Here is an 18038-nt window from a genome sequence, read left to right as displayed (position 1 = left end):
GGATCTTGATGGATTTTTTACAGCGGATTTGGCGATGGTCACAGCGTGTTGATTTTGGCGCGAAGCCCTGGATTGGAGGAGTCTTAGAGCAAAAGGCGTTTGGTTCCCTATATTTGCTTTTGTGGAAGGGGTTCGGGGAGGGAGAGGAACGGAACGCATCCAATGGTATCACATCACATGGCAAACGGCAGCATTTGGGAGTGAGTAGCATAGAGAGAAAGAAATACTGTAACTAGATTAGAGGCTCTGAAACTGGGCTCTGCCTTGTATGAGACAAGGGCAAGACAAATGAGAAGATACATACATACAATCAATGAATACTTGCTAATAAATAGATCGACCCGAGGACTCGGCACATGTGATGCTCCCGGTCCTCTATTTAATTTATGGATCGACATCGACTAGCCAACCAAAAGCGATGCATCACGGTCGCATATCATATTTAGGACGGCCATATTTGGAACCTTGGCCGAGACTAATGGGCCATATAAATTTGAGGCTCCCGGATGTTTTGTGAAGATGTCATAGACTCAATTCCTATTGTTGTCAATTGATTCACCTTGATACACCGTTTCACACCGTTTGTAGTATCTAACCATGGCTTCAAACGAACTACCCCACGTCAAGCTCTTCTGGTATGTCTCATTTATATATACACCAATGTGCTGTGTCTTCAAATGCTAACCAATTCAGGCTCGAGAAGTCGCGCTCCCAGCGCATCCTCTGGCTGCTCCAGGAGCTCAATCTGCCCTATGAGCTTGAAATCTTCCACCGCAACAAGAAGACCATGATGGCTCCCCCAGAGCTGCAAAAGGTGCATCCACTGGGCAAGTCGCCTGTGATCCAGATCAAACCTGCCGGTGCCGCTGAAGACGCTGAGCCCATCACCCTGGCTGAGAGTGGCTTCATTACTCAGTATCTTGCAGAGAACGTGCCTGGGGGTAAGAAGCTGGTGCCTCAGCGATGGAAAGAGGGTATGGAGGGCAAGATTGGTGGCGAGACTGAGGCTTGGATGAGATATCAGTACTATCTTCACTATTGTGAGGGTACTCTCATGCCTCCTCTGGTCATGGCCCTCGTTGTCAGCGGTATGTTGACATTCTCTCTCTCTCTTCAACCTATGATCACTAACTCGATATACAGCCCTCAAGTCCCCTCAAGTTCCCTTCTTCATCCGCCCCATATCAACAATCCTCGCCAACCGCATCTTCTCGGCCTTCATCTTCCCCAATGCGCATATTAACCTCAAAATGATTGAAGGCCATCTCTCTACATCAGGTGGCAAGTACATCTGTGGACCGCAACTCACTGCCGCGGATATTCTCTTGAGCTTCCCATTGATTGCTGCCAAAGAAGATCTTGACGAATTTGGAAGCTTCGAGAATGGCTCTTGGAAGTCAGAGTTTCCAAAGGTGGCCGAGTATATTGACTTGATTGAGAATGAAGAGGGCTACAAGAAGAGTGTAGAGAAGATTGTTGAGATTGATGGAGAGTTTTCTGCTACTCTTCGGCCAGGACAATAAGCTTGGAGCAGCCGGGCAGAAACGAGGTATTGATATACTAGATAACAAGTATAAATTGAGATATGGTTTTGTACTTTCAAAGTATGGTAATCTCAAAAGTGACATATAGAAAATAGCATTATATCTCACCTCTCAAGCATAAGGTAACTTCTTGGTGAGGTAGCGACTTACCCGGTACATGCCACACCGAAATTTACCGAGGTGGGATGCAAAAAGGCATTTGATTGGCTCCTCACCTCTGGTCCATCAACTTGATGAAAATAGTACCTACTAAGTGACCCTCAACTGAGTTACATATCACAAGTCATTCACCAAAACCCTCCTGGGGCCTTTACGCCATGTACGCATCTCGGACAGCCTGTTCAAGGTGCTCATCACAGTTGCGATCAGTTCCGGCCTCAGCCAAGCGGCTTGGGAGTGTAGCTTCGTATTCAACCACAGCTGATATTCCTGATACACCCAGAACCAGGCCAAGGGCAGCTTCACAGTCAGCCAACACCAGCAGAGAGCCAAAGCAGTCACACAATGGACCAAGAGTAGGATTCAATGCATTCAAACACAAACAGAAGCCAGACCAGGACCCGGCATTGGCACTTTTCAAGGAGATCGTGAGCCGCGCCGATCATGAAGAGGCTGTCAGTGAGCCTATGCCTGTCCTCACTGAGCTCGAAATCAGCGCAAGACTCAAGGAAGTCATGTCTAGAGGATTCAACCCAGATGAGCGCTACGGCATCTTCCGCGACGAGATCTGGCCGAGTATCGTTGGACTTGAAGGCCAGCTCCCCAAGAATATCTACACAGCTGTAACCCAACTACTCGGCACTGAGTGTAATCACATGTTTCAAAATGGTCTATACAAGAACAGCCACGATATAGCTGAGAAGTACCGGGCATTTGGGGACTACAGCCTCCGCCTACGAAACGATCTCATTCTCAACATGTGCGCTAAGTTCTTACAACCCAAGAATGCGTCCGGTGACCGCACCGCAATGAGGGTGGAGATTCTCAAAATGTGGCAGCATATTTCTCAGCTCAAGCGACCCAGTGAAGCCAACAAGGAGACACGCTTCGCACTACCCAGCGTCACAGAGGTGTTGAAGGATGCAGAGTATAGCAGGGGTGGCGCCCCAGCACAAGCAGGGACACAGGCGTCTCGAGCGCTGGCCTCTTTGTTTCTTCAGCTGCCGCCGCCCCAAGCCATTGAAGTCATCCCTTCACTACTGGCTACCCTCGCTATCACTTCAGATAACAGATATTCTGGCTCTGAATACAAGACACAGTTGTCGCCCTTACTAATACTTGTCCGAGCGGTGCTATCCAACCACAAAATCAAACAGGCTGATATCGATACTATCGTGTCAGAATCCTCAAAGATTTCTCCCGAGACACTGACCACACTCAAGGAGTATGTCACACAACAATGGACTCTTGCATTGGATATGATCATGGGTGAATCTCACGCCTGGGTGAAAGCCTCATCTCAGGGTCCATATCCGGGGGCAAGAAATAATCTCAACAACTTTCATAAGCAATTGCGAGCAGCTTATAGGGCACGCAACAAAAGTGCCATTGGATCCGTCTGGGACGCCATGTTAGGGGCCTTGCGCGACAACCCGGGCATCAAACCCCAGCTGGCTCACGATCGCGAATTCCTCGATTTTTGGATCTTTGTGTGGTGTGCGATCCGCCGTTATCCAAGAGTTCAGGAGACTCTAGACCTAATGCGCTCGCTTGACGTTGAGCCAACAGTCAGAACTTACACAAGCATGATGCACGGATGGAAGATGTGCAAGGATATTGGCAAGATCGAGGCATTATGGGGTCAACTCGTCAAGTCCGGCATGAAGCTCGACGCTGTCATCTGGACTGAGCGTGTGTCGGCGCTTATCGAGCTTGGTCAGCATCAGATGGGTCTACAGGCACTCGCGGAGTTGGTAGAAAACTGGCAACGTGCAGTCAAGCAAGGAACACAATCTCAAGCTGTTGAGCCTACTATCGAAGCCGTTAACGCTGCCTTCAAGAGTCTGTTAAATGCAGACCCCAAGGCCGCGCACGATTTGTTGGCGTGGGCTGGAAGACAGGGTCTCGCTCCAAATACTCGCACCTACAACATCCTGATCCGTGAGACGATTCGCATGGGCTATCATAAGAACGTCGGCGAGCTCTTACAGTCCATGCAGAAGGAGGGCATCGAGCCTGACTCTGCTACGTTTACCATTCTACTGGAGTCTGTTATTGGGCGCATGGAAGATGCCAGTGCTGAGGAGCAAGTTGTCGCTATCAAAGAAGTCTTCAGCCATATTGAACAAGCTGGACTCAAGCCTAATCTCGAGACATATGGCAAGATGCTTTACGCTCTTGATGGTCTTCCCAACTGCTCCGATGACGTTATTTCAGCCTTGCAGCAACACATGCGCAGCAACGGCTTTGGTTCTGTTTTGACACCTCACATGATCACTATTCTGGTTGAGCGCGCCCTTCGTCATGATCCTCCTGATATCAACAAGATCCGCACTCTGCTCAAAGACAACAATCTGACAAAGGTGTCCAGCGGCGACCAGACCCTGTGGGAGCGAGTGATGACCGCCCACGCCATCGGTGGTGATGTTCGAGAAGCCATGTCAATCTTTGACGATCTCGCTAATTCCGGTCGCCCTGTCACCTCGCTCTCGTGTCTCAAGGACCTGATGCAAGCGCTTCTCGAGAATGGAGACACGGAGTCGGCCAAGAGAGTCGTGGATGTTGTTCTCAAGTATAAGCTTCATGATAGGGAGAGCAAGAGTGCGAATGAGAGATACTGGAGACATCATTTCTGGTATTTGGCTCAGCATAATGGTTTGATAGACAGCCAGAAGTTGAGACAGTATGCGCGTTCATAGGGAAAAGGAGGAGGCATGATGGGATGAGAATTGTACCACTTAGCAGTCAAGGGTTAGACATGTACTAGAGGTATGTACCTCGCTGGGATAGATGTTGTGCTGACTATGCCTTGAAGCATCTGTTCTGTATATTGAATGACAAAAGTTTTCATCGCCAAGACTATGATATAGACTGTTTTCTTTGTTCGCCCAGCGCCTTTCAATATCACCAACTCAACTTGACATATCAAAGATGCAGTTCTCAACCTATGACTGATCCATCGGTTCTCCTTCACCAGAAGCTTCGTCTGTCGTCGTTGATTTCTGCCCAAGCATAGCAGCCACTTGTTCCAACCCCTCAACATCGCTCCTCGTGATTTTGCGTCCTTCTCCCTGCCACTCCCCATCGCGTACCTCGCCCTGATCTCCCAGCTCTAGACCTCTAGCTGTCTCGAGATATTTCCGCGAGGCACCCTCGACGTATTCCACACGCTCACGTCTCCAAGTACGTGAGCTACTCGAGGCATCCTCCATTGAGGTGTCTGCGTCCGTGGGACCAAGGTCTGGAAGCAGCGTGCGTAGTGATGTTGATAGAGCGCGGAGGGCTTGTAATTGTGAGAGGGTGAATTCTGTTGTCGTCGCAATGGGCTTATCGGCTCCAGCGGCCTGAAGACTCGCCTTGTCGCGCAAGAATCCAAAGGCTGAACCATCTGGCGCCTGAGCCTGTCCCTCCTCTGCTTTCACATTGCCAGGCACAACACCCAGCACAGACCTTAGTTTGCCAAGCAGCGCATCATTCCGGGCCCTCTCAGATTCGAGCGCTGTGTGCAGTCGCTGGCTAGCATGTAATCTCCTCCGTAGCGCAGTCACAGACTCTGTCGTTGGCCGATCCGGACCTTCTGACCCAGAGAAATCCAGGCCCTCGTAGTGTGCCAGACGCATATACGGTTGGTCATCTGGTCGCACAGTTAGGATATTGCGCATCGTGTATAGCTCGAACAAATCGAAGTTCTTGTCGATGGACGCGTTGAGAAGAGTCTCGAGCTGGTGTGTGCCGTGTTCAATCTCTAGCTTGGCTGCCTCGCCAGGCGGTAGAGCCGGCGTTCCATCTTTCGAGGCATGTTTACTGGAGAAGCCTAATGATTGCGGTGGAATGGAGAGAAGAAGACGTTCGACTGAGTCGAGGGCACGGTCGGCGAGGACATTGACAGTGTTGATGATGTCGTCGAGGAGGGACTGGGAGGCGTTAGTGCTGGTTGGGTGATATTGTGTATTATCAGTGCCAACTTACAGCTGGAGGGTACCCAAAATGCTCTGTTAAGAGCTCATAGTCTGAGTTTTGTTGCGCTGCCATTTCGATTTGCCGCTATGTGTACAAAGTTTGTAGTGTTGAAGTGCTTTAGTTCAATAAATGACTAGACGCGTAAATGGAAGAGACGCGTCTGAGAAATGCTCAATTCCTGCGCCAGTAATTAATTGCCTGCTAAAATGCTATCTCGTCCTCCTTAAACAGGGCACATGAATTGAATCAGTAATATTGTGTAATGTTTCCACATATCAATTGATATGATGTGCTGTAAACTCATGGACTCTCTATCCCATCATGAGAAGTCAAGTCTAAATAATTGACACCTAAATCGCAAGGCGTCAGCACTGAATCTCAGCTGTCAAGAAAAACAACCCCGCGAACATTGTGGCTTGACTGACTGACGGAGCTTCAGTGGCTCGGCCGAACTGTACGTCACTCTCCCGTGCTCAGTGGACTCAGGCCCAACCCAAATGGAACTGCGGGTAAACCTTCAGCGGCTCGTCTATCCCAACCTCACCTCACTCCTTCATTCCTATAGCAATCCGATACCTTTAGGTCTTCGCCATGTCCAAATACAAGGATATTATGAAAAATGGGTGGCATCCTGAAAAGCCCGGCAGCAGCTTGAAAGGTCAAGTTGTAAGCAGCCTCTCCGCTCTCTTTCTTACCTGCTTCTGAAATCAATGGCTGACATACTCGCAGAAAGGACTCGTTGGCAGAGGAAAGTCTGAGGACGAGGACCGAGGTAGTCACGTTTCTGTTCCGCTGTCCCAACTAAAGGATCCTTCAAGCTTTGCACCACCTCCCAAACGTACCGGTTCCGGTCTTCTTCCACCACCTCCAAAGGCCGAGTCGGCACCTAGAAAGGTTATCACCGCTCCTTCGAAATACCAGGATCCGAGAGCACCGGCCCCTCAAGAACCCGTGTATGCCGAGCCTGAGGAGGAATATGAGGAACAACCCCAACATCGTGGTCCTTATCGCACAAATACTACAGGTCTTTCAACAGATAATCTACCGAAGCCTCCCGGCCGCAGAGATGGCGCTGACGGACGTTCGGGGCAACCGCCTTCGTATCAATCTGCAATGGCGGGTGTAGGAGGCGGAGGAAGAGCTGCACCTCCGAGCTTACCACCACGACTACCCCCAAGGACAAATTCTGGAAGCACCATTGCAAGCTCACCCGCTGCTAGTCCTGCGCCCACAGGCAACGGTCTATTGAACCAAGGAGCAGTCAATCGCCTAGGTGCAGCGGGGATATCAGTTCCTGGCTTTGGTATTGGCCGTTCCAGTCCGGCAGCCGAAGCCTCGCCTAGCCCACCTCAACCTCCACGACCTGGTGTCGCGTCACCACCTCCAGCACCTGCTGCATCACACATGAGTGAACTGCAGAACCGATTCTCGAAGCTTGGAACATCATCTAGCGCTAGCACAGCACCACCTCCACCGCCTAGCGAGGGCACCACGTGGGCTCAAAAGCAAGCGGCCCTCAAGACCGCCTCGTCATTCCAAAAGGATCCTTCTTCGGTCTCTCTCTCCGATGCTCGAGCTGCTGCCAGTACAGCCAACAACTTCCGCCAACGTCATGGCGAACAAGTTGCTGCTGGAGCCAAAACAGCAAACAACCTGAATCAAAAGTATGGACTTCTCGACAAGGCGCAGAATTCTTATTCTAGGTTCCAAGGCAACCAAACACAAAGTCAAAATGAAGAGACTCCCTCTGCACCAGCATCGCCCGGATTGGCCAGCGTTGTTGGAAAGAAGAAGCCTCCTCCACCCCCGCCAAAGAAGAAGCCGGCTCTTTTGGGTGCTTCAGCTGCTCCCGCCAACGATGAACCACCTCCCATTCCTATGGCAACCAGGCCACAATTCTAAGTTACAAGAATCCGTGTTATACGCACAGCATTGCCAGGCGCGCATATAGGGGAGTTTTTGATGTTTCTTGCTCTCTTTGCATCGAGAATCGCCTTCATCACTGCACACAAAAGGGTCAAAAATACAAATTGGTTGGAACTCATGACTGCTTTCTTTTTGTTCATCTCATCGCAATATCTCGGGGATATACCAAGCGCCGAGAACGAGATTCGTGTGGCTCGTAATCTAAATAACTGCTCGTCCGTCTGTCGTCACAAACAAGGCAGACCAAAAACATCACCACGTCACTACATCCGCTTTAGACCTTCATCTCGGTAAGACCGTGCTTCCAGACGGTGATGTAGGGGGTGACACCATCATCACGGTAGTTGAGGAGGACAACCCTGTAGATAATTAGTCTCCTAGAAACCACAGACTCGGTAATAAGTGGCAAACTTACATGCCGTCGGGGTTCATGGACTCGCCAGTAAGGAACTCGAAGTCCTTGAACTTGGCAAGGACGACGTTCTTCACATAGTTCTGGGCACCCTTCTCGAAGGCAGTGATCTCCTCGGCGGAAGCACCCTTCTCCTGGAGAGCAGCCTTGACAGCCTTCATGTAACCTGGAATTGTCAATTTCTGATATAGTGGATTTCGATGGATTGGCTTCTATGTACCCTTGAGGTAGGTGAGGTAGCTCTTCTTGTCGAAAGAGGTCTCCTGGAGACGGAAAGAGCTGACGATGTTGTTGACCTTGACGACCTGGTCCTCGAGATCCTCGGCGGCCTCCTCGGCGGAAGCGTTGGCACCAATGTCTGTGGATAATGTTGTTAGGGCAAAATTGAACCTTGTTTTACACCAGCCTGGGGCTTTGATGCTGGTCGTCACGTACCGACGTTAACGCCGCCCTCCTCGATCATGGCACAGTCGGCCTCGTAGACGATACCATCGACCTCCTTGAGATCGTAGGAGTCGGAGATGAGCTCGTCACCGGTGAGGATATCCTATTGTTGCGGGGTTCAGCGACAGATCATGCGAATAAGACAAAACAAGACAAGAATCGAGCGCGGGGTAAGAGTAGGCGGGGTACTACTCAAGGTGATGAGACGGATTTGTTCGTGGTCGTACCTTGTAGATAAGCATTTTGGCGGTTGGAGTCGATTAGACCTTTGAGGATGAGATGGGATGGAGAAGAGGAGAAAATGAAGCTGATGAGACTGGCAAAGAGGAGCAAAAGCCAAAGGGAGAAACAGAGCCTGATGATAATAAAAATCTAGAGCCAGTGGCGGGGTAGTGGGGCTCGAGTACCTTAGCGGCACGCAAACTGAAAAAGCTCACTGAACAACGCCGTAAAATTTTTCCGTGGCCGGTTCTTGTCAACCAATTAGATTCATGGAGTGGGCCTCGAAAACACCAAATCGGTCTCTCTGCTCATATCACGTTTTGGATGAAGAGTTAAACTGCCAAATGGGAAATGCTAAATCAGAGCATAGATCTTAGCATTGTGGGCTTCTTAGCGAGAGGCTATTAAGCTAAGAAAAACAAAACAAAAAAAAACTTTTCGGTGTAGTTGTAAGCAACGAAGGATTGTACTTGTTTTGATCCTCTGGCTACGGTAGCGAAAACTACACCTGAGCTGACCACCAAATTGGCTATGCGCTGACGAGTGGTGGAAGCGAACTTTGACTGATCCGCGGACGACACTGTAATATAATAGGCCAGCACTAACCCAATAGAATTACACCGCGGACGGCAATGCTGAGCTGCATCTCATGCGTCATGGAAAATACATGTACTGCCGATTACCAGCATTGCATGTCCCATAACGAGTATTTTTCCCGAGTCCCAAGCAGCCGAAATCAGGCTTTGCACCCGGAGTCCGAGAGGACCTATGATCTTCAAGGCCTGACAAGATCAACCAGGGGTTCCGTGTTTGCCCCGGATTTATACGCGGATTTGGAACCGAACGGCTTCATGCGATGCCATGCTCAGGGAAAGGGAATCTACGAAAGAACGGGTGGGCTGGCTGGGCTGGCATGATCCATCTGCCTCTCGGTTCAGTTAATCTCAACATGCAGACGAGCTGTAAGAAGCCACTCTGCCTTGACAGCAGACATATGACCTGTTGGTGACGTTTCAGTGGTATGAGCCAGGAGAGGCTTCGCAAGGCTTGCCCTGTGTCTAGAGGAATGAGCAGGCGATGGAAGGCCAACATGAATTGACAGGGAGGGCAGGCGTAAGATATTCGTACGTTTTCTGAGTCCATTGAGCAATGACAGAACGTGAAGCCCCTTTAATAACAGAGATATCACAGAGCTGATGAGTGTGATGTTAGATTAACACATGTGATTTGACAGAGTCACTGACTGTCTAACGCGTGGGCTGATCCGCCACTCCCGGCCACGGTCATGGGCATGATGCGACCTCATGGAATTGCTCTTCAGGAGATGACGATTGTGAGAACTGTAAAGACACTTGTACATGAAATAACGCATGATAATGTCGCATTCGTAAAGTATCGTCTACAAAAAGGAGATTGATTAGTCTCTTGGCGTGGGTTTGGAATAATTGGACCTCTTCCCAGCTGCACAGTACAGTCCTAGAGTCTGTCCGCTGATTGATTCTACTTTGCACTCCGAAGCTCCCGGACCAAAGCAGGGCGCAGGGCTGCCTCCGTGTCTGCAGATACTGTATCATCAGTGTTTTTTCGCTTGTACCTGAGGTGGGTTGCCACTTTAAGTGACCCAGCGGTGCGAGCGATTGGACGACACGAGCCTTAATCTAATCTTCTGGCCCCAAATCAAGTTAGCTAGCTACCTAGGTAGGTACCTTGGGTACTGTATGTACCTTGCCTTGCCTTGCCTCGATTTGCCTTGGAGTCGGGTTTTATTAACTTGCCATTGCCATCGCAATCGACATCGACGCTCCCTTTTCCTAAATCTCTTGTATCCTCCAGGTCTAGCCTCCAACTCTTCCTACCTTCATTTGTTGATCGAGACTCTATTAATTGTTTGTTTCGTTTTGTCGCCTACAGTTTCGCCTCACGTACGGAACTGAATAAATTGTCTCCTTTCACTCTTTCACATCATCACCAACTAAAACGTTATAACGCGACCGCAGCATCGATACCTTAGCCAACTTAATTCCTGAACCCGTCATGGGCAACGACAGCTCTATTCTCGCCGACGGCTCCGCCATGGCCGTGCCCGGCACCTCATTCAACCATACGCTCTTCGAAACAGCTTTGCCACCGCTGCCAACATTTAGTCTAGAGGTCCAGCCTGATCTCTTTCCTTGGGTCTCCGACTTTTGGCTCAATTTGTTACTCCCTGTTGTTGTGTACTGGGTCCTGTCCCTGACATTCCATGCAATCGACGTCAACGACTGGTTCCCCCAATATCGACTACACACGCCCGAAGAAATCACCAAACGCAACCACGTCTCCCGCTTTGAGGTCGCCCGCGATGTTATCCTGCAGCAGATCATCCAGGTCGTCACCGGCGCTCTTCTCGCCTTGTCCGAGCCTCCGGAGATGATTGGAAAGAGTGAATTCGACGTTGCAGTCTGGGCTACTCGCATCCGTATCGCGCAACGAGCTCTGCCAACTGTGCTCGGCCTCGTCGGCCTCAATGCTACAGCAATCTCCAAGAGTCTCCTTGACACTCATCCCCTGCTGGCCGGGGCTGTTGCTGGCGGCTACTACCCATCGCTGGTGGGCGCGAACAATGAACCTGCTTTCGCCTCTTGGGAGATGACATTGGCCAAGACCATCTACTACTTCCTGATCCCTGCTGTTCAGTACTTTATTGGCGCTGCTATCATCGACACTTGGCAATACTTCCTCCACCGATTGATGCATGTCAACAAGTGGTTGTATGGTAAGCTCCATCCACACAACAAAGCTGCTTCATTTCAATAACGCGATCGCTAACTCTGTTCAATAGTTCATTTCCACTCTCGCCACCACCGTCTTTATGTCCCTTATGCTTATGGTGCTCTCTACAACCACCCGGTTGAGGGATTCCTGCTCGACACCCTCGGTGCCGCCGCCGCATTCAAGGTCACCCGCATGACTCTGCGCCAGGGCATCCTCTTCTTCTCAATGTCCACAATCAAGACAGTCGACGACCACTGCGGCTACGCGTTCCCATGGGACCCTCTCCAGATCGTCACCAGCAACAACGCTGAATATCACGATATTCACCACCAACACTGGGGCATCAAGACCAACTTTGCTCAACCCTTCTTCACTTTCTGGGACACTCTTCTCGATACCAAGTACAGGGGTTCCAAGACCAACAAGCCTAGCCAAAGGAAGGCCAAGGTCGAGGAAAAGGCTCAGTAGATTTTGATTTTGAGGCATTGGCATATGAACTTTTGGATTTCAGCATAAGGAGCACATGATTGTACAGTCCCAACAAAACAAGAAAACCAAGCATCAGTATTTGATTAATTGGGAATCGCCGGATTGCGATATGGTTGTTTAATCTTATCAAGGGGGGCGCTTTTTGTTATGGTTTTGGATCGGTTTGGGCATGACGGCAATTTCAACATCGACACTTATCATCGCGGCTCGAAGCTTGCCGTAATTTTTATCAACCTTTAATTCATGGCTTTAATGAGGCGCCTGATGGACCAACTCCTTGGGCCTAATACGTTCTTCCTACTTTCGTTATTCTTACAAACTCCCATTCTTATCCTGCCACCAGCCCCATCGCCACAATCCAAGGGTCTGGTAGTGCAGTGCCAGGGCTGGCCTTCCGAGAACGGCGGTGTTGGGTAAACGAGGGTCTTCCAGCCTATTTTCTTTTCATCTGGATTTGTAACATTATTGTCAAGAATGAGATACAGAGTCGGGTTGGTTAACGGCGCACAATTAGTATGTGATATGATAGGCCTCGGGTCCCTGTTCCTGTGTATCGGAAACGGGTATGGCCAGAAGGAGGAAGAAACCGAGTGAGAAGATGAATAACTGCGCAGATGTACGACGCTGTATTTCGGTTTGGTTCTCAGGATAGCCCCCAGTAACGGAATATTAACAGTTCTTTCTGTAACCATGTCGATAACTATTGGATGCCAACGTGATCCTATCCACTGGTGGTTACTCTGAGTCTGTATGTGTGGTTTGAGATGGGGTTGGGAGCCCCCTGTGGCGAGGCCTATAGCCTATAGGCAATACTAGAATGACATCAATGAAACCATCTAGATATTTTGGGCATCAAGTATCGATTCTTGCGGTCATTGTTAGATTGGCAGATGGGTCAATGATTCATTAATTCAGGGTCATTGGGCAAGTAATTGGCCACGGTACTTTAACATCTAGCATTTGAGAGGTACTACAGAGGCAAGACCACAGTCAGGATCTCGACTTATGGCTGCAGGAGGACTCTTCCCATATCACATATATTAGCGCCAGTTATCATGTGAATCTAGATGTGTAATGCGTCACTCGGCAATAGTCAAAAATCGAGACTGCCCAGCTCCATCTTCATGTCAGTCGGCCTACCCTATAGAAACAACCCTGTTGAGGAAGAAAGACGTCTCCGATATTATGAAGAGATAAACCATATGCATGCCATGTATCGTAGACCCAAATTTTACATGTCAAGATGAGAAAGGCATATCGTTGCTCACTATCAAGTGATACGTGATATGTTAAAATTAGTTGAGGGTTTGTGGCGTGTAAGAATACGCACTGAGCCAGCGAACTGAAAGGGTGATGAGAATTCGTGACGAGCATCATTTCCTCCGACAGAAATAAACTCCACACTTCAGCTCTACGATAAACAGTCTTAATAAGTCCTAAGACTTTGATGGAAATTTAGTATAGGCCAGGGGAATAACTCGTAACAAACGGCGGTGTTTTCCAATTAACGACGAAACAACGAAACAAACGCTTTGATCAGATGGAGGCTCTCTACGCGGGGGAAATGACAAAATCACCAGCCTCGAAAGTAGATTCGAAGTGCTAACAGCGGCTGGGGGCAATCTAGAAACATTGAAGATCACCAAGCACCGCTTTTGGTTTGTTTGGAATCCAGGACTAAAGTCAAGTTCCGGACCGATAGGTTCGGTTGATGAAGCTGGCATCGGAGATGACGATATTCGCTTGGGGTAGTTCATTAGATGTTTAGCATGTCTGTCTTCTTGCGACACGCTTCACATTGACAGGACGGGATGAGTTCCTGCGAACCCGGGAGAGATTTTCAACGATTGTTTCGGCCTTAAATTCTGTACGTGGTTGCACAGGTAGCCACACATATGTTGGAGGGAAGAGAGAATTTCACAACATCCGAAGCCACAATCAGGGAAGATCCTTTGTTGTTTTCCGTCTTGGCGTTCTGTCACGATGAAGTGTCAATTTTCTTGATTAAATGTTTTCTTTCTCGGCATATTGACGTATCCACACCCACGGCCAGGGAGAAGCTTGATGAGGTGGGAAGGGAGACTTTCCCCCACCAGAAACCGGGTCTCTTGAAATTGAGGCTGAGATATCCGTAGAGATCGGGATGAGAAGCAAGAAAGGGCATGACTTGGCGATGGTACTTCCCTGGAAAGATCCAGACATGAGAACTTGGTGACGTGATTTACTGATAAAAAAGAAAACAATGAATACGGTTGGGGGGACGATGATGCAGGGCGGATGTAGGCTTGATGCATCCGAGACAAGACAAAAGATAAGACAGAAAAAAGCAAATAGAGTTGATAGCATGCATTCTGTCAGTCAGTTGTGTAATTAATTGTGCATATGCACGTAGAAGGCGTTTTCAACGTTGACGATATTTTGTGGCTGTTGTCAACGGTGATGACTGACGTGGTTGATCCAGATACCAATAGATACCTTAGATATCATGTGGTTGATGCCATTCCTACTGCAATGCAAGCCGCAACCAGCGTTGTCTCGTCTTGTTGTCTCGTCTTTCCCTAGGATAATTGATGCATGCGGCCCATTCTCTCCGGTTCTGGTCTGTTTTTCGTCAAGAACCCGCCGACTTTTTGTCTCTCCCTTGAGCTTTGAGCACTAAACGCTCGCTTCTCAAGACAGCTCAGGCGAGTTTCAGAGCGCAGGTTTTCACTGGCCGTAGCTAAGAGGACCCTGAATTTCCACTCAAAGTATGTATTAGTGCCCGGGGGCCGGGAATGGAGCTCACCCTCTCTGTCCGCCCCCTTGGTCACAGCTGAGTAGCATTGGTTTTGGAGCCTGCATTTTCTTGATTCTGTCTGAAGAATGATACATCCTGACTTGATTTCTTCATCATGTCGCGACGCAGAGACTGTGTTTGTTTATCCCAGCTGATCTCTTGCAGGAGGCTATTGGCAACTTGCTGAGCTGTAGTGCAGATGTGTCTGGCCAATCCTGACAGCACCCGTCCCTCCCCTTTTGATTTGCCAAGACAGGATAATTAGCGAAGCTCACAGTCAGGAATAAATCGTGCAAAGCCATCAGCTTTGTCAGACACAAAATGGCCCATCTTTTATGACGCCCTTCTTTCGTGCTAAGGAGTTCCCAGAACCCTGGCGGAGCTCCACGAAGACCCCTGCCACAAGCTGACCCACCAGGTCTCAGGCTGAGAACTAGAGCCTATTCGAGTTAAGGGGATCAGGTTCGGTTCGATCAGAGAATGGCTAGTGGACCAATCACAGCTGATCAATGTTCCAGAGACTTGGGTTCCTTGTCTTTGGCGATGCCGTGCTCGTGCAGATGATCGCCCTTGTTCCCCTGAATTCTTTGTCTCTTTATGTCTTTGTTGATTGTGGTACAATGTGCAGAATGTCTCTACCCTTTTCTTTGTCTTGACTGTGTTTAAGATATCTGCAAGTTGTTGATCAACAACCATCAAACCGAGACATGAAGATGCCGATCCTTACAAGACGCATGCGGCCTGTGCTATTCATTGGCGATGATCAACAGGCGGGAAACTTCAAGGAGCAAGGCAATACTCCATAGCGCATGCTCAAACAGACCAATAGGCCAATACTACCCCCAGATGCATAGAGCGCCCCCCTTGACGCCCTCGTGCATGGTTTGGTTAGTCTCACTGGCGAACCGGAACGATATCGCAACTGGAAAGGCCGATATTCAAACCTGGCTGAGCTGGGCTGAACCAGACCTGTCACTTGACAGCCACGGCTGAAATATTACCTGTCTTCTCCAATGACAGTGGCATTTCTTATTCAAAGCTGGCCTTAGATTGGCGAGGCCTTTGGCTTTTTGACTAGGGGTAATTAATGTGAAGAAAGGAAGGAGCATTATTTCCCCATCTTGGTCAGAATTGGGTCCTCTCCCGCTCTTTCCGCAATCTCGAATCCAATAGTCCTCCTCTCCTTCCGAAAAGTCTCACCCTCTTTTCTTCTTCGATCTAACATTCTGCATCTTTGGGCTCCCTTCTTTACTTTCCCCCGTTCATTCCTCATCTAAGACTGCGACTGCGACTGCGACTGAGACCACCGAAAAGCAAACTAGCAAGAGTCCGTTCTATCCACGACTTGCGTCCATCCGTATTGTGTTGTCTTGTTAGTGGGACCGTACTATCCAAACTGTCCGCGCGCACCTTTGCTTTACAGCATCGACCACTCGTAGGTCACGACTTTTGCTCAAGCGTCGCAAGCAAACAAGCAAGCAAGAGCTTCACTAGCCGCCCTCGGCTCTTCGTGTACGGCCTTGCCCTGCCTTTGCTATACGGTACTTCGCTGTGCCCGACTGTTGCATTGCTTCGTCTCATAGCCGAGCATCCTCGTCTTGCCTTGCTTTAGCATTTTGCGCTGCCTTTGACGCCCTGCGCTTAAGCGCCCGTCCTGTGCCGCATTCCGTACCTTACTTACCCAGTTCTTGGTACACGTCAACATTCCTCGAGGGCTGTTCCAAGACACCATTACGGCGCTTACTGCCCATCACCTTTCAGGGCTCCTCGTCAGGTCATTGGCTGTCAACCACCTACAACTAAATTCGCTCTAATTTGAGAGACTCACATCCAATCGTTGACAACCAGTATAGAGTCTCTAACACCACTTCGCGCCTGTCTGAACATGCGACGAACACCTCATGGTGTTTCATCAGCCTCCTATTATTGCTTAATCTCGACCTGTCCGAATCCCCGGCATCAAAGCCTATAGGCGCTGTCGTGGATCTTGGCTGGTTTCCCAGATTAGTACCAATCTCATCATTTATCCCCACGGCGACCTGTGTAACGGGTGCCTACATATTAACTGTAGTAAGAGCCCGTCGCCCGTCGCCTGTCATGGATCCATCAACGACTCTCTTCACTTTCTTGTTGTGAGTTCGGACCATTTCTTCTTTCTTTTGTTACTTTCTTTTCGTTTATTTGCTTGTTTGCTCCCTTACTTCGCCTCTCGCTGGTCGATTATTGATCCGCTACTTCTGCGGATCGCCTCCTACGGAACCGTTGAGTCGGTTCATTATATCCAATCCAATCCATCTTTACAACAATCGTTCTCTTCAGCAATTGGACCACTTTCACTCCGACTGCGTCAGCTTCATCTCTCAGCATTCCCTTTGTGTTTCAATTATCGAACGCTGTCATTCCATTCTCTACCCCGGATCGGTACACATTACCTAGAAGTGTCTTATTTGCCGTGGTATGCTTCAATTGTCTTATTTTTGTACCCTCGCATGAAAATCATCTGAATCTGGCTCCGTCCCCGACCAGCCCCCCGGCCTGTGCCTCAAGACATAGACGGACGCCGTGTTTAGGAAAAAAACAAAATGTTTGAGTCGCATCTTTTTCTTTTGTATTGAGGGCGTAAAAAGTCGGAGCTGAAGTCAGCGTCCGGCCAGCCTCTAGCTGCAGTGCTTGGTACTGCTAATATGCTGTATGCATCAAAATGGGGAAGACAGCTGGGTTTGATTGCAGATGGCAGTCTCTATCTGCAGCTACCTTGGGATCGATCCAAGGGTTCCCTTGTCTCCCCACGATTGCCAGCTATCGTACCAGTTTGTTTCTCAGCTTCTACCCCTTGGCTCCAAAGCGTGTGGCTGGCTGTAACGTACTGCAGTGCAGCTTGGTGCAATTTCCCTGCCCTTTTTCCTTTGCTTCTATTCCCCTTCCATGCCGTCACCCGATGGCTTTTAACGACGGCCGCTGACAAGCACCCCAGTCAAACTCCCCCTTCGACACAGTCCGTGCAGCTTATTGGGTCGTGGGACAATTTCAGCCAATCTCACCCCATGCAACGAGACATCCGGCGGGGCCGTGATCAGTGGAGAGGTTGCTATTCTTTCCGTGACATTGTCTGTGACGACGTTTCCGTCTCGGCTTCTGCGACGTGCGCTGGCGTAGGCGCTGGAACAAGCTCAAGCTCAGGCTCAGGTACTGGCACAGCACCTTCGTATCCCAACAAGAGGCACGGTGGTCTTAAGATGGGTCATACCTATTATTACTACGTATGTTGTTCTATCCCTTTCGGTATATGCCATCTTATTGCATTGCATTGCACATCACCTCATAACAAACCCATTCCTCTCCCTTGCCTTAA

At 49.4% G+C, this 18038-nt stretch overlaps 6 protein-coding genes across 6 annotated transcripts; 4 read left to right on the top strand and 2 right to left on the bottom strand.

Moving 5' to 3' along the window:
• Positions 1-597: 597 nt before the first annotated feature.
• Positions 598-1523, top strand: FPRO_08499 (uncharacterized protein; the record flags this gene model as incomplete). The annotated part of the gene is made up of 3 exons (XM_031222174.1): positions 598-635; positions 694-1088; positions 1144-1523. The coding sequence occupies 3 exons, from the start codon at positions 598-600 to the stop codon at positions 1521-1523; spliced, it is 813 nt and encodes a 270-aa protein (XP_031087659.1).
• Positions 1524-1861: 338 nt separating this feature from the next.
• FPRO_08498 (uncharacterized protein) lies at positions 1862-4402 on the top strand (the record flags this gene model as incomplete). The annotated part of the gene is made up of 1 exon (XM_031222173.1): positions 1862-4402. The coding sequence occupies one exon, from the start codon at positions 1862-1864 to the stop codon at positions 4400-4402; it is 2541 nt and encodes an 846-aa protein (XP_031087658.1).
• A 246-nt stretch (positions 4403-4648) lies between these two features.
• FPRO_08497 (uncharacterized protein) lies at positions 4649-5735 on the bottom strand (the record flags this gene model as incomplete). The annotated part of the gene is made up of 2 exons (XM_031222172.1): positions 4649-5617; positions 5673-5735. The coding sequence occupies 2 exons, from the start codon at positions 5733-5735 to the stop codon at positions 4649-4651; spliced, it is 1032 nt and encodes a 343-aa protein (XP_031087657.1).
• Positions 5736-6254: 519 nt separating this feature from the next.
• Positions 6255-7565, top strand: FPRO_08496 (uncharacterized protein; the record flags this gene model as incomplete). The annotated part of the gene is made up of 2 exons (XM_031222171.1): positions 6255-6329; positions 6393-7565. 2 exons carry the CDS (start codon positions 6255-6257, stop codon positions 7563-7565), a joined length of 1248 nt encoding a protein of 415 aa, XP_031087656.1.
• A 298-nt stretch (positions 7566-7863) lies between these two features.
• FPRO_08495 (putative IgE-dependent histamine-releasing factor) lies at positions 7864-8687 on the bottom strand (the record flags this gene model as incomplete). Its single annotated transcript, XM_031222169.1, has 5 exons — positions 7864-7948; positions 8005-8167; positions 8222-8359; positions 8437-8548; positions 8673-8687. 5 exons carry the CDS (start codon positions 8685-8687, stop codon positions 7864-7866), a joined length of 513 nt encoding a protein of 170 aa, XP_031087655.1.
• Positions 8688-10701: 2014 nt separating this feature from the next.
• Positions 10702-11889, top strand: FPRO_08494 (uncharacterized protein; the record flags this gene model as incomplete). The annotated part of the gene is made up of 2 exons (XM_031222168.1): positions 10702-11422; positions 11489-11889. 2 exons carry the CDS (start codon positions 10702-10704, stop codon positions 11887-11889), a joined length of 1122 nt encoding a protein of 373 aa, XP_031087654.1.
• Positions 11890-18038: the final 6149 nt, after the last annotated feature.

Source organism: Fusarium proliferatum (genome assembly GCF_900067095.1).
Source record: "Fusarium proliferatum ET1 genome assembly, contig: FPRO_scaffold011, whole genome shotgun sequence".
Lineage (NCBI taxonomy): Eukaryota > Fungi > Ascomycota > Sordariomycetes > Hypocreales > Nectriaceae > Fusarium > Fusarium proliferatum.
The sequence above is the reverse complement of the archived record's forward strand: the minus strand, read 5'-3'. Positions and strand labels throughout refer to the sequence as shown.